Here is a 16,392-nt window from a genome sequence, read left to right on the forward strand (position 1 = left end):
ATACATGGGAATGCGCCCATGCTTGGTTGCACCTGTAGGGTTGAACCAAGCTATAGGACCCACAACACCATGTGGTTTGGTGGGACCAATTTTGGAAAAGAGTCAGGTACTTCTATTTTCTTTTTCTCACCTGTAGGGCAACCTGTTGGAATTAATGAGCTGCCCTACACATAATGCAAGGGAACGTGTTAAAATGCAAGGGATTGCTCCCATGCTTGGTAGTACCTTTAGGGTTAAACCAAGCTATAGGAAATGCAACATCATGTGGTTTGGTGTGACCCAGTTTGGGAAAGAGTCAGAGACTTCTGTTTTTGGTTTCTCACCTGTAGGGCAACCTGTTAGAACGAATAGGCTACCCTACACGTGACAGCATTCAAAACAGCCAAACTTGGCATTTTGAATGCTTTTAAGTGCAGATGAGGGGTTTGGGGTCTTTTAGACCCCCAGATCCCTCCACAGGAGTACCTGTCAAGTGATAAAAAGAAAACATTTTTTTCAAATGTACGAAAACATCGGCTGATACCGATATGCAATGGGCAAAATATCGGTATCGGCAACGAAAAACCGAAATCGGTCGATCACTAGTAAGTAATGCAAAAAAGAGTGTTTTTATTAAAAAATGTCATTAGCATGTTGATAAGAGGGAGGAAGGAGCCATGAAAGGCAAAATATAAGCTAAATTATTTTTCAACAATAAACAGTTACCGTATATGTATTCCAACAGCATAGTGGTATCTGAGAATTATGGGACCCTGGCACAACCACCAGCCAAGATCGATTGGAAGAATCAATCAATTTGGCAGGTTCATTTAAAACTGTTTTGAATAGAATCAAGGGCTTTTCAAAGTATAATATGGTATTGTAGATACAGAGGGTTTAGCACATGGCATTTGTTGTAATTATGGTAAGAATATTAAAGAGAGACTACCAATTTGTAATTTTGTAGTAATCCTTTTGACTGAGCTAATCATCAGGCTTAGGGTTAGGAGATTAGGTTAAGGGTTAATTTTAAGAGCCAGTTGATGTTAAAGGAGGGATTCATGGTAGGATTGGGTAAGACTAAGCTTTGGGGTCAGGTTTAGGTTAACCACTTGACCTCTGGAAGATTTTATACCCTTCATGAGCAGGCCATTTTTTTGCAATACAGCACTGCGCTACTTTAGCTGACATTTGTGCCCTAGAGTTGCCACCTCATTCCTGTAAATCAGGACACATAATTACACAGGTTCTGAGGCTGATATAATGCACTAAGTGAGTTTAATTACCACCTTAATCAGCCACAGAACCTGTGTAATTAATGTGTGTCCTGGTTTAAACGGATGAGGTGGCAACCCTAATGTGCAGTCATGCAAAACAAAATTTATATCATTATTTTCCACAAATACAGCTTTATTTTGGTGGTATTTGATCACCTCCTGGGTTTTTATTTTTTGCTATTAAAAAAAAAAAGACCGAAAAATTCTCTGCTATAAAACATATCCAATAAAAAATTTATAAAAATTAAATTTCTTTAGAATTAAGGCCAATATGTATTTTGCTACATATTTTTGGTTAAAAAAATCCCAACCAGAGTATTGGTTTGTGCAAAAGCTTCTACAAACTATGATATTTATACTGGAATTTTTATTTATTTATTTTTTATACTAGTAATGGCGGCAATCAGTGACCTATAGCAAATCTGCGATATTACGGCGGACAATCTGACGCTGACCGACACTTCTGACACTCTGTGGGAACCTACAAACCTTTGTAGCAAACTAGAAGATTTATGTAATTTTTATTTATTTTACTAGTAATGGCGACAATCAGCGATTTTTAGCGAGACTGCGACATTGTGACAGACAGGTCGGACACCTGACATTTTTGGGGGTACCAGTGACATTACTACAGTAATCAGTGCTTAAAATATGCACTGTCACTGTACTAATGACACTGGCTGGGAAGGGGTTAAACATCTAGGGCAGGTTCAAACTCAATTTCATTGTGGGCCGCATCAGCATTTTGGTTGCCCTGAAAGGGCCGGTTATATCTGTAAGATTAGATGTCCAGAGCACCCCATGCCCCCTTAAACCCTTACATGGGATGTCAAGAACCCCCCACCATCAGAAGTCAAGAGTCACCCACCTTTCCTTACATCACAATGCACCCCCTGTACCATGCCCGCAGCACTGCATCTCCTGTACTATGCCCGCAGCCCTGTATCTCCTGTACCATGCCCTGCAGCCCCTGCACCATGGCCGCAGCCCCTGTTTTGGGTCTCGTGGTGGTCCGGTTGGGTCCAGTAGCTGCTGCGTTTACATATTTCTGTGTGATCACTTCCTTTTTCTGGTGAATTTTTTGTTGCTGCCAAAAGTTTATGTGTCCCAAGATTATTTGCCTAAAGGCCCGTACACACGTACCGATCGTCGGCATACAAACGTCGGTGGACGAAGGATCTGCCGATTGTACGCGTGTTAGTATGGTGCCTCCGACAGATGTCTGCGCACAATCCGCGGACAAAAGTCTTTCGTGCAAACATGAAAATATTTGTATGCCGACACCAGAACGGACGATTGTTCGCCTGTCAGTACACAATTCGGCCGACAGACCGCAGATTTGCAAGACTGGGCATGCTCAGAAAATAGAAAACACAGGGAAAGTTAACCATTACATGACATCACTTCTGCAGTCGGCGGACAAAATTCTTGTGCTGTCCTTGTGCTGTCTTTGCACTTTTCAGCAGACACCGACATCCCGGGGAGAAAAGAGGAACATTTGTAAGCCGACCATCGGTACGTGTGTACGGGGCTTTAGGCTCCTCTCACATGACCAGGTAGCTGCAGCCTCCGGATTCCTGCGCTTCACACAGAGGAGATAGCTGCGGTTAGGGACAGATGTCCATCCTGGGTGGAGGTGCTGATCACATAACCCGGTCATTCCAGCAGCAAAAATTGGTGGATTCTTGTTGCAGGGATCCAGTGGCTGCAGCTACCTGGCCGTGTGAAAGGGACTTAATAAGTAAAATTACCGATAAATAGCATGCAATGTTTCTCCCTGACATAGGAGCCACCAGCGGGGCCCTGTTCTTCCTCCTTGGTCCCTTCTTTGCTAAATGCGCTGAATGTTCATATTTAGGAGCATGATGGGAGTGCACCGCACAGTCACCGCACAGTGGGAGTGCACCGCACAATAGTAGTGCACTGCAAAGTAGGAGAATACCGCAGGATGGGAGTGCATCACACAGTGGGAGTACACCACACGATGGGAGTGCATCACACAGTGGGAGTACAACACACGATGGGAGTGCACCGCACAGTGGGAGTGCACCACACGATGGGAGTGCACCTCCCCCCCCACCCTGCAAGGGTTAAATGCTTGTTAAGTCTTGTAGGTACTGGAGTAAGAGTAAAGCCGCGTACACACGTACCGATTGTCGGCCGTAAATATTCGGCCGACAACCGATCGGCCGATTGTAGGCTTGTTAGTATGATGCTTCCGACAGCCGACAGCACATTTTCGGCCGAACATAATCTGTCGTGCAGGCATTAAATTTTTTGTTGGCCAACACCAGAACGGCCAATTGTTCACCAGTCAGTACAGATTTCGGCCTACAGACAGCAGATTAGCAAGACTGGGCATGCTCAGAAAAGAAAAAACACAAGGAAAGTGAACCATCACATGACATCACTTCTGCAGTCGGCTGTTGTTGGCCGACAAAATTCGTGTGCAGTCTTTTGCTGTTTTCAACAGACACGACAGCCCTGGACAAAAGACGGCCGATCGTTCGGCCGACGATCAGTACGTGTGTACGGGGCTTAATACTTACCTAATTCTTGGCTCCAGTAGACTTCCATCATCCATCACTAAGGCACTTTCAGCTGTAGTTACATGCTCGCCTCCTCCTCATACAATGCAGGGGTAATAGCCTATAGTACAGGGGGACCCTACAGCAAGGGTAATTTTCTCCAGTACAGTCACATGATATTGCAGCTCAGGGAGAACTCGACAACATCTGGGAATTCTGGCACCCATAGGCTCCCACTGCTCATCTTTTGTCGGTGCTCACTCCTCTCCCCTGCAGTAGCTGCTTGCTGACACCGGGAAGCCGAAGCTGTGGGAACACGTGACTGCACTGGAGTGAATTAAAAAAAAAGGTAAGTACTTATGTTTGGTGGGATAGGTAGGAGGAGGGAGGAGGGAACATTTTTAGGAATAGTTACACTTAGGCCCTGTTCACATCTCTACATTTGGGATCACGCAGCAAACTGCACAGAAAAGGGGTGCTTTGCCATGCATTTTGGAAACACGCTGCAAATGTGCATCACACTTGGGTCGCCATTAAATGTTAATGGCACCCTAAGCGCAGGTAGCAGGTGCACGTTTGTTGAGTATTTTGTCACGCAACAAACACACCACAATTTGTAGTAAAAAAACGCTCTACACTCCGCTCCAAAAAAATAGTACAGAGCTTCTTTGGTACGTTTGTTGCACACTGGGCAGCCCATTAAAGCAAATGAGCTGCTCTATGCGTGACACATGTTAACATGTGAAAAACACGCAAAAAAAAAAAAGACCACCAGTGGGAACGCGAGTTTCCGCTTTACGCAGATGTGAATGGGGCTTTTCCTCCACTTTAACTCGCCATCATCTACTAAACCTGATGTAACACTTTTGGTTGAAATGACCCTTTAGCAAGGAATCACCATTCAAGTCCCACTAAGCAGGAAGCACAGTCTGCACATGGAATGAACAAGTACTGTACCTTTACATAAATACTATGCATTCCCTTTAGACTGATTTTGCTATTTGAGAATGCAGGAAAAAAAAAATTCTCCAAAAACTCATCCCATTCTGTCGCCGCCGTTTGTCATTTGTTTATTATTGCATATCTATCAGTCATATCAGACAAATCTGCCTTCTGTAGACTGGGTATAGCTATCCATCCAGCACTTGTAACAGCGATAAATTCTTTTGAGGATTTCATTTGGTTAAGTGTCGCTCTGAAGCCACTTGTTCAAAAGAGGAATGCGTTGTGTCATGGCGCTCACTTCTGGCTTTTCGTATCGGTGGCTTCATCTGAATAGGCAATGAGATCTGATTAATATGCATGAGGAGCAGTATTTAGTGTGTGTGCTGGACCAGTGCACAGCAGCCAGACTCCAGGCTGTGGAGGGGAGGGCTCTGCAGCGTCAGGATACAGCACAGAGACACGCAGAGGAACACTGTGCCTTCTGTCACTGCCGAGCAGCATCAATGTGACTGCTTTTCCCGAGATCTCTGCCTCCTCGCCCCTGGACGGCCGCACACATGTGTCCCCTCTGAGGCATCCTCCAAACATGGGATGCAGCCTATGCAGCTTGAGGAAAGCCGATGAGGAATACAAATTACTCTACGAAGTTTGCCAGGTAATGCCATGAAATTTTTATTTCCATGTGCGATTCATGCCGCCTGCTCTTGCCAGCCTCTGGGTAGGTTAACCGCCGCTGCCAGCGATTTCCAATCATTATATCAAAGCCATTGCTGCAAAAGGTCCTGGGGACTGTCCCTGGATTTGGAGAAGGCATTTTTCTTGTTGACGTGCTCCTGGCCGTACTATACATTTTTTGCTCCGCTTCATGTGAGCGCCAAATCTTATACCGTCCTAATAGTTGCTAATCTGAAAAATAAAGTATTGTGTTTCAGTTTAGTAAGTACCTCTGTGGTGGGATGGCATTGTGCAGGATGAGTTTGGATGTGCCCGCTCTCTGTGCAGCAAAGTGGAAGAGATTTTAAAATGTTGGCAGTTATGGTTCATTTATTGTAACATTTTGGCTGTGATTGTTCAGTCATTGTAATATTTTGGCAGTTATGATTCCGTCATTGTAATATTTTTGTGGTTATGTTTCAGTCATTGTAATATTATGGCAGTTATGGTTCCATCATTGTAATAATTTGTTGGTTATGGTTCAGTCATTGTAATATTTTGGCAGTTATGGTTCCATCATTGTCATATTTTGGCAGTTATGGTTCCATCATTGTAATATTTTGGCAGTTATGGTTCCATCATTGTAATATTTTGGCAGTTATGGTTTCATCATTGTAATATTTTGGCAGTTATGGTTCCGTTATTGTAATATTTTGGTGGTTATGGTTCAGTCATTGTAATATTATGGCAGTTATGGTTCCATCATTGTAATATTTTGGTGGTTATGGTTCAGTCATTGTAATATTTTGGCAGTTATGGTTCAGTCATTGTAATATTATGGCAGTTATGGTTCCATCATTGTAATATTTTGGCAGTTATGGTTCCATTATTGTAATATTTTGGTGGTTATGGTTCAATCATTGTAATATTTTGGCAGTTATGATTCCATCATTGTAATATTTTGGCAGTTATGGTTCCATCATTGTAATATTTTGGCAGTTATGGTTCAGTCATTGTAACGTTTTGGCAGTTATGGTTCCGTCATTGTAATATTTTGGTGGTTATGGTTCAGTCATTGTAATATTTTGGTGGTTATGGTTCCATCATTGTAATATTTGGTAGTTATGGTTCAGTCATTGTAATATTTTGGCAGTTATGGTTCCATTATTGTAATATTTTGGTGATTATGGTTCAGTCATTGTAATATTTTGGCAGTTATGGTGCGGTCTTGTTTTGCACAATATGATTTTTAAGGCTGTAGTATATTGCATTTCCGATCCATCCGATCTCTGGTTTACCCAACACTGATTACTAACTTCCATTAGAATGTTTATGTATTTTGTCTAAAGGAATTCCAATTGTTTATTAATAAGCAATAGGAGAGGCTTTCTACTGTCCAATGCAGCATTTCTCAACTTTTCTAAGAAGGAGGAACCCTTGAAATAGCTTTGAGGTTTCAAGGAAGTCCTTCCAATATTTACTTTATCTACAACTCAGTGTGCCTTAGCACAGTGGTCAGAATTCTCCTTATATCAGTAGCCAGTGGAACAATGCTCCCTACATTGGGGGTCAGTTAGAAGAATGCTTCTTGCATTGGTGGCCAGTGGGAAGAATGCTTCTTATATTGGTGGTCAGTGGGAAGAATGCTTCTTATATTGGTGGTCAGTGGGAAGAATGCTTCTTATATTGGTGGTCAGTAGGAAGAATGCTTCTAACATTAGTGGTCAAAGGGAAGAATGCCCCTTACAGTGGTGGTCAGTGGGAAGAATGCTTCTTACATTGGTGGTAAGTAGGAAGAATGCTTCTTACATTGGTGGTAAGTAGGGAGAATGCTTCCTACATTGGTGGTAAGTAGGAAGAATGCTTCTTACATTGGTGGTGAGTAGGAATAATGCTTCTTACATTGGTGGTAAGTAGGAATAATGCTTCTTACATTGGTGGTTAGTAGGAAGAATGCTTCTTACATCGGTGGTTAGTAAGAAGAATGATTCTAACATTAGTGGTCAATGGGGAGAATGCCCCTTACAGTGGTGGTCAGCGGGAAGAACTCTTCTTACATTGGTGGACTGTTGGAACAATGCTCCTTACATGGTGGTCAGCGGTGTGAATTTTTCTTACATTGGTGGTCAGTGGGAAGAATGCTTCTTACATTGGTGGTCAGCAGACTGAATTGTTCATACATTGGTGATCAATGGGAAGAATGCTCCTTACATCGGTTGCCAGTGGGAAGAATGTTCCTTACATTGGTGGTCAGTGTATATAATGTTTCTTACATTGGTAGTCAGTGTATATAATGCTTCTTACATTGGTAGTCAGTGGCATCAATGTACTACTTACACATAGATAAATAATTTGTGTCAGTGGTTTCTTCTTAGAGGAATTTGCCCAAGAAACCCCTAACAACCTTTGGAGCAACCCTGGTAGAAAATAGCTGGTCCAAGGATAAAAAAATATCCAGGGATAGTGATATTCAAAGTCTGAAGGCATTAACTGGCGATGTAGTTTTGGTATTTGGTTACTGGTGGAAAGAAGCATATTTTAAAAGTATTAGGAGGATTGGGAACTACATAGCCAAGCATACTCCATCTACAAGGCTTAACTGGTTCTGTTTTAAAGGCCAAGTCTATTGTTATCATTGTTGGATATTGTTATCCAAGTTGTTATTCTGTTTTGACAAGATCTCTTATTTTAATTCTCCTCTGTGTATACCATTGGGTCTAAGACCCCGTTCACACTGGGGCGACTTGTCAGGCGACCTGGTCGCCTGACAGGTTGCGGTAGGTCGCCTGCCATAGAGAAGCTGTGGACCCGTTCTAATATGAGCGACACAAGTCGCTCCGACTTAGAAAAAGGGTCCGGAGCTTCTTTGGGGCGACCTGCATTGACTTCAATGATATGAAGACCGTGCCGGCCGCTCCGAGGTCGTGATGCGAGCTGCGCACCGCGACCTGTGAGGTCGCCCCGGCAAGTAGCGTCGCCCCAGTGTGAACGGGGTCTTAAGGTTCCAACAAATCCTAGATGGCATGCTTGGTCTGGGCACTGAATAGTTTGTCTCACAAAAGATCCATGTGTAGGTTCCCATCAATTGAGAGTTTATATCAGGGGTCTTCAAACTACGGCCCTCCAGATGTTGCGGAACTACACATCCCATGAGGCATTGTAAAACTCTGACATTCACAGGCATGACTAGGCTTGATAGGAATTGTAGTTCCTGAACAACTGGAAGACAATAGTTTGAAGACACCCGGTTTATACGTAGGCCTGTGGAGGAGAGATGGGGATCATGCGAGTTCTGACCTATTTTGGGTAAAAACAGTCAATTTGCTGCTGAAGAATTCTTGGTCAGAAGATGTCAGGGATGGCCTACAGAAATAGTCTTTCCCTGGTCAGACCAATGTTGTCTGTATTGAGCAATCGTTCTCTTGACCCTCTTCTCCTGCCGTGTCTATCTCTGTTCGTGTGTGTTGTTTATTTTACATAAATCGTAGCATGGAGAATCACACCCCCTTTACTTGGCATTGTAATGGACACAACGGTGGGAGCCAGAAACCTCAGCAGGAAACTTCTCAGTGAGATACACTAGTCAAGGGACCATCAACTCCCCAGTGTGACCCATTAGGAAACACCAGCTCTGGGTGGGCTAACCCTTTAAGACCTAATATACTTTCAGTTTCTGCTCTCTGTTGATGCTTTAGTGAATGCCAGGACATATCTGATGCCACCTGCAACCCTCTAGATGCCTTAGGCTACCTGGCACTGTGTAGGCTCTACAGATTTTTGTGGCGGCTCGCTGGCGTGCCTCAAATAACTGATCGTTTTATTAGCTGTTAAGCATCAGGGGAGCGTGAGCTGGATGTGCTCTGTAATGTGCAATGGACGCTCTAGTGTTTCATCCCTAATGAAGGAACTGGGCTTTGCTGCCGCTTCTTTTTTCTCTTGTGTGCCGTAAGAAGCCGCGAAAGAAGGTTAGCGGGAGTGCGTTGCTGGCGTGAGCCAACCTTCCTGTTGCCTAGTTATCTGTCAGCGGGGAATCTTTCTCCTTTAATGTTCAAAGTGCGTTTAGTTCACAAGGTGTTGTAGTGGATGGATAATGAATTGACAATTGTCTGTATTTGTCTAGCTAGCCAACTTTCTACAGAGTGACTTGATCCTCAGACACAATAGGCTGGATTGCAGCGAGTGACACCTAGCAGAAGGCAATTCAGCTGTTCCTATCCGATGGTGTCACTCAACAGCACAGCTTTGCAGCTCGTTCACTTAAAGCATCACTTGATGGAAAAAAATAAAACATTTTATTACAGGTCTACAAGTAAACATTACTAAAACTGGTGCAGCTTTGCATAGAAACCAATCAGCTTCCAGGTTTTATTGTTAAGTGCCGGTTCACACTACCGCCACACGACTTCGGGGGCGACCTGTGAAGTCGCGTGCACCGCGACTTCGGCGTGACTTGCACGGACTTCGTATAATGAATGTCAATGCAAGTCGCTCCGATGTCGTCCCAAAGTAGTACAGGAACTATTTTCTAAGTCGGAGCGACTTGAGTTGCTCCTATTAGAACGGTTCCCATAGCACACAATGGACCGCGACTTGTCAGGCTGACCAGTCACCTGACAAGTCGCGGTAGTGTGAATGGGCACTAAAGCTTAATTGAACAAGCCGATGTTAGAAGCTGATTGGCTACCATGCACAGCTGCACCAGATTCTGTGCTCACTAACCACCAATGGAAAATATTTATTTCTGTTGAATAAGACATTTATGTAACTTTTTCCTGCGTTATCTGTTGTTCATTGTTGGCTGAATCTAAAGCTAAGGATAAAAATGTTATACAGTATATTGCAGTTTACTAGACTTTACATGTAGCGGCTGCATTAGTGTTCTTCTTTAGCTTAATTTTCCCTTTATTTTAAACTGATAAACAAAAGAAATCCCCCCTGTGGGTAACGGGGGCCAAAGGAACACCACAAAGATGTATAAAAGGTATACATTTAATATTTCAAGTTAAAAATCACAGGTATACATGTGTACATACATACTGTATAAAAACAGTATATAATAATACAAAAAAAATGGGATATAAAATCATATCCTAAGCACTGAGAAATAGTGATAAAGCACTGGTTTCCGATGCACCAAACGCGTTTCGGGGCAGAACCCTTCGTCAGGGGTGTGGATACTCCGCTTAGATGAGTGCCTTTTTGATTTATTTTAAACTGGTAATCCTGCCAATAACACACATCCTTTCCTAGGGTGACAATCCACACTGTACTATACAGGAGCAGTAATGTCACACCAAGCTTTTTGCTACAGAACACCCATCTCTCTCCTCCATGCCCATAACATAAGGGAAGGGTTAAAGTCTAACTTTATCATTTCAGTGAGGTTCCCCCCTTTCCCTTGCATTGCATGCTTTAAATGCCGGTTCACATATATGTGATGCGGGAACCCTGCGGTTCCCGCATCGCATTCAAATCACAGGCAGTTCACACTGCCATATGCAAATTGCTGGGGTTGTCAATACAAAGTTAACGACACCCCCAGATCAGTTCGCAAATCGCAGTGCGATCTGTCAGTTCAGACATGAATCGGATCGCATTGGTGTGAACCACCATGCGATCCGATTCTGCTGCAGACCCAAAAAAGGGTCCTGTGTGTGTTGTGTCTAAATCCAATGCAAATTGCACAGACATCATATGTGATTTTCAGAGCAGTGAGCTGCGCATCACATGCAATGTCTGTCATCGCACTGATGTGAACCGGGACTCAATGATAGTTTGGCTGGGGAGGGATAGAGTATGTACAAATCATCAAATAATTTTATTCTTCCAGCAGCCGCTGGCTTCCTTTGCTATGAGAAGTCCCTGGATGTTGCTGGGCCCTCGGCATCCCCCCCGTACAATGCAGGATTGATGGTTCTCCCATTGTACATGATAATGTCAGCAATATGCGACCGATCAGGCAGCACAGAGAAGCCGTTTTAGGGAACTGGTGTCACAGAGAGGAGGAAGCCTGCGTGAGCGAGGAATGAGGTAAGTATTTCAATGTACTCCTTCCTCCCCTAGCTAAACATTTATTTAGGGGTTGATTTACTAAAGGCAAATAGGCTGGGCACTTTGCAAAGTGCAGTTGCTCCAGAGCTTAGTAAATGAGGTAAAGCTTTATTTTGCAAAGAATACCCAATCACATGCAAGGAAAATTAACAAAAAACAGCATTTTTGCTTGCACGTGATTGGATGATGGAAGTCAGCAGAGCTTCTGCTCATTTACTAAGCTCTAGAGCAATTGCACTTTGCAAAGTGCGCAGTCTATTTACATTTAGTAAATCAAGCCCTTAACCCATACAGTGTGGGAGGGGATACCTTGTTGGGTGGGCAAATATTTCTGTTGAGGCAGTGGTTACCCTTACTTAAAGCTTTATTAAATAAATACGGGGGGCCTCTTTAATCTGTTTTGACAAAGGTTTTTCCCAGTGGAAATAATGGTGATGTAATAGATCCCGAGCCCTGATATAGCTGTGCAGCTTATTGTATACCGAGCTGCAGGGGATGTTCGGGATTTGAAATCAATAATAATTAGAATGAGCCTATGGGGGCCCGTTATAAAACAAACACTTTTACTGCTTTTAGACATGTGAATACAACAAAGACAAACCGTTTATTAACCAACACAGGACGAGCGTCTGAGAAGTCCCTTTATATAGTCCCTTTATATAGTCCAAATCCAATGCAATCAAATCTGAAATGCTGCATATAATGCGATATCCTTTTTTAGTTGTGTTTTGTTGTCTCATTCACATCATCATCAAACCGCTCTAAGCACCATAAAGTGGCCACATAACATAACCCAATGTCCTTTCCGGAAAACAGCAATACCTTGTGTAAAGGAGCACAGCTTACTATGAGATCTGATGGCTCTAACGGTCCATATATGTGGAAGAATTCAAAAAATTAGCAGCTGTGAACCTCAATAAAGCTTTGGGTCCCCGCTCGGCCACATCCAATGGATTCCGCTGAGGGTGCAGGCTAGATGAAAAGTCCATTTTGACTCCATGTGAACCATAAGCCAGAGAAACATCCCATTTGCCGCCCACCATGCAGCCTTGTCCTTGCTCCATCTGAGCCACACCTCCAACGCATTTCACCCTGTTTATGAGGCTTAGGCATGGATTCCTCCATAACTATGCCCAATTGGCAGGGCAAAACACGTCAAGGGTTTAGACAGCCTGGCTTTGTCTAAGCCTCGCCTAAGCTCGTTTCACCCTGCCCACGGGGCTTAGTCTTGAGTCTTCCATAACTAAGCCCCATGGACAGGGTGAAACACATCAAGGGTGTGGCTTAGACGGCACCAGGGTGAGACTGCTATCACTCGCGGGACAGATGGGCTTGCATGCTGTGCAGCAAATGGGACATTTTGCTTGCGTTCAATTAGCAGCTGTGCTTGGCCAGTCCTCCTTAGTATGTCATATTCTTCCAAGGTTAGGGCAGACCCAATATGCCTCACACTGACTTCAAATGATCCTAACTTATGTGTAAACCCTTACTGAAAGGTGTTTAGTTTGCAATGTAAGTGCTGTATATCATGAATAATATTTGTTTTTACAGTTTCCTTGCATTCCAGTGCTGCTGATCTGCAATGGCCTCTTTGCAGCCACTTCTTGTCTACATGCACTTCAGTGGGGTGGCTACATGATATTTCTCTAGGAGGGTTTTCGGATGGGGACAGCAGTAGACCATGTCTTTGTAATGTGTGCTTAAACAGCCAACTGTAGTCTCGATCAGAAGCTTATGTGACAGGGTGACAATGTAGGAGCACAATTGGGAGACAGGGATGAACGTTGTCACCCTAAAACAGGACATTTCCTGAAAAGGACCACCATGGCAAGATCACCAGGGATTATTTTAATAAAAGCTGCAAATTTTAAAAATTTAAGTATTGAAGTATTAAACCAAAACAACAAAGTAATATATCGCAGCTTAGCAATCATTCGATGTGGTGACTGCATTCCTTTTCTTTTTTAGGCTTCTGTTCCCTCGGTTTTCACTTGGAGATTTGGCCAGTAACACACCTCCTGTGTTAGAGTGCCCCCACTCTGGATGAATGAGAACAGGGGGCACAACAGCTTTGTCAGTCTGGGGGAAGGGGAGTATTAGATGTACGAGAAGATTTAAATACACTAAAGGCCCGTACACACGTGCAGATTGTCGGCCGAAAAGCTTCGGCCGACGACCGATCGGCCGATTGTATGCTTGTTAGTATGATGCTTCCGACAGCCGACAGCGCACTTTTGGCCGAACAGAATCTGTCATGCAAGCATTAAAATTTTTGTATGCCGACACCAGAACGGCCGATTGTTCGTCAGTCAGTACAGATTTCGGCCGACAGACAGCAGATTTGCAAGACTGGGCATGCTCAGAGAAGAAAAAACACAGGGAAAGTTAACCATCACATGACATCACTTCTGCAGTCGGCTGTTGTTGGCGGACAAAATTCGTGTGCAGTCTTTTACACTTTTCAGCGGACACGACAGCCCGGGGACAAAAGACGGCCGATCGTTCGGCCGACGATCGGTACGTGTGTACGGGGCATAACAAATTAAAGCCAAACTTTAGCTAATGCTTTATAAGCAGTTACAACAAACAGTTTGATTTTTAATTTGGGATAAATGTTTTACATAAAGACTAAAAATTCAAGTGACAATGTATATATATATATATATATATATATGGTAATAATGTAGGTCAACAAACTGCAGAATACTTTGGCTCAACAGCATGCAAGATTTTAAAGGTGCAGTTTGCAGCATGACCAGTAGAGGGCGGTTGGTCTAAGGAAAGTTTAAGTTGGTGTTTGTATTTTGATGGATGTGTAGAATGAAAACCTAAGCAAGATATTTTTTATCTATGTTGGAAGGGAACAGATAAATCCCGTTGTGGACTGCCAACTTTTTTTTCCAATTAATGAGTTTAATCAAGATAAATCATGGCTATTTACTATCCCTCTGCAAATTAAGACCTAAAAGAGCCCAGATTGTGTCTTCCGTCTGCAGCATCTGTTTAATTTATATCACCCAAAGGGACAGCGCGCCTAAATTTATCATCATTTCTCTCCTGGATGCCGACAGTGCAGGTCTGTGTACATGTCACCATCAGCCGATACTCCCAGAACTTTCCTATAAAATTCAATTGATGAGAAACTAGTTTCTGTCCATGGCAACCAATCAACAGCATTGGCTAGAAAAATGACAGCAGGAAGGTAGTTGCGATAGGCAGTAAGCAGAACTCCAGCCAAAAATAGAATTAAAATAGAATAACCCTTTAAAAGATAAAAAGCAAAACCTTTTGCTGCAATATTCATCTTCAGTATAGGGATTTTCCCTGCAGTACTTTTTTTCTGCCACTAGATGTCTTCAGTATCATGGCCAGCATCACTCAACCTATTTCCTCTGAGCCCAGGTTGTCCTGGACCCGCCCCAGCCTGAGACTGGACAGTGATAGAAGAAACAGCGTCAGGATCTGGATCACCTGCTGGTGGCACTGTGCTTATCAGAGCAGAAGGTTGTAGTTTCAGTGTCCACCAGCGGGTGTCTCCCAGTAATCAGTTTCCACCTGATGCTGGCTGCTGGGAGACACCCGCTGGTGCACACCGGAACTACAACCTTCTGTTCTGAGAAGCACAGTGCCATCAGCAGGTGATCCAGGTCCTGACACTGTTCCTCTTTTCACTGTCCAGTCACAGGCTGGGGCCGGTCAAGGACAACTGGGCTCAAAGGAAAGAGGTTGAATGATGCTGGACATCAAACTTGATGTCCAGATATCGGAACTACAACCTTCCACTCTGGTAAGCACAGTGCCACTTGGAGGTCATCCAGGCTCTGACACTGTTTCAGCTTTCATTGTCAAGTCACATGCTAGGGCGGGTCCAGGACAACCTGGGTTCAGGGGAAATAGGTTGAATGGTACTGGCCACCAGACTGAGGACATCTAGTGACAGAAAAAAGTACTGCAGGGTAAATCTCTAGACTGAACTACAACCTTCTATTCTGGGAAGCATAACGAGCTGGTGACCCAGGTCCTGACAAACAGCAAAGTGATGAGCTCACCTCTCAATCACTCTGCTCTCTCCAGCTATCTGCATGCTTCCTGTTAGCACATGAACAGATTGGCTCCTCGTATTTCTTCTTGCTGTTATCTTCCGTCTCTGCTGTACAAGCTAGAGGCTGCTAGCATGTCCAATTCAGATACTTGTGTATGCAAATGCATTGATTGACTAGGTTTATCATGGATCTGACTGCATGACAGCCAGGCAGCTTGTATTTTCAGGAGAGGTCAGTGACGGCACCTTCCATGTTTTTCTTGTGACTGGTCCTCTGAAGGTTTTGTGCAGTTGTACTAAACATGTCATCCAACAAGGAACTGAAGCCAAGATTCTCTGGGTCTACAGCGAACAAGGGAATGAGGCTTTCTGGCCTGTGTCCCACCCAGGAAGCTTCGCTCATAACCGGCTCACTGTCCGTGTTAATGGCGAGCCCCTGATGTCGCCAAGTTTTAATACAGTCTGGCTCACAGAGCTGCTGCCCGTTCCCAGTATCTGGAGCGAATCAGAGTAAACTCAGGAGGCGTCAGACGGTGGAACGGTCCAGAGATACTATCTGTCTGCTTCACTGAACAGCCATGTAGTACATCAGCGCCATTACGTAACACCTTCACCCATTGGCCGCTTTACCAGCAATTTCCCCAAACTGCTAATATGGTAACCATTGCCAATTAAAGTGAACCTGTCCTATGGAGAAAAAAAAGGTTTCTCTATTGTTCATTGACGGCTGCAGTTCTCTCTGATTCATATCAGTTTTAATCTGCCAATAGTTCCACTGGACGGGGACCGGCCCTGCGAGTTAAACGTCTCGCCAGGTCGCACACGACAGGGTCTAGGCTTATGCAGCGTTCTTATTTGGCCAACAGCCCCCCTACTCCAGTAGCGTGGAGTCCTATCATGAGATGGCGCCTGTCTG

General features: G+C 43.9%; 1 protein-coding gene across 3 annotated transcripts in view; it reads left to right on the plus strand.

Annotated features, from left to right (window-relative positions):
- Window positions 1-16,392, plus strand: part of PDZRN3 (PDZ domain containing ring finger 3) — a 386,786-nt gene that overhangs the window by 297,776 nt on the left and 72,618 nt on the right. The window contains exon 1 of one of the 3 annotated variants that reach the window (XM_082265837.1): window positions 5,148-5,384. The exons of the other annotated variants lie outside the window; for them this stretch is intronic. Within the exon in view, the coding sequence (XP_082121963.1) occupies window positions 5,316-5,384 (69 nt within the window). The 5' untranslated portion in view covers window positions 5,148-5,315. Of the gene's footprint in view, window positions 1-5,147; window positions 5,385-16,392 lie in introns of those variants that run through there. 3 annotated transcript variants of the gene reach the window in all.

The sequence above is a fragment of the Pelophylax lessonae genome (genome assembly GCF_965119305.1).
Source record: "Pelophylax lessonae genome assembly, chromosome: 8".
NCBI classification, from domain to species: domain Eukaryota; kingdom Metazoa; phylum Chordata; class Amphibia; order Anura; family Ranidae; genus Pelophylax; species Pelophylax lessonae.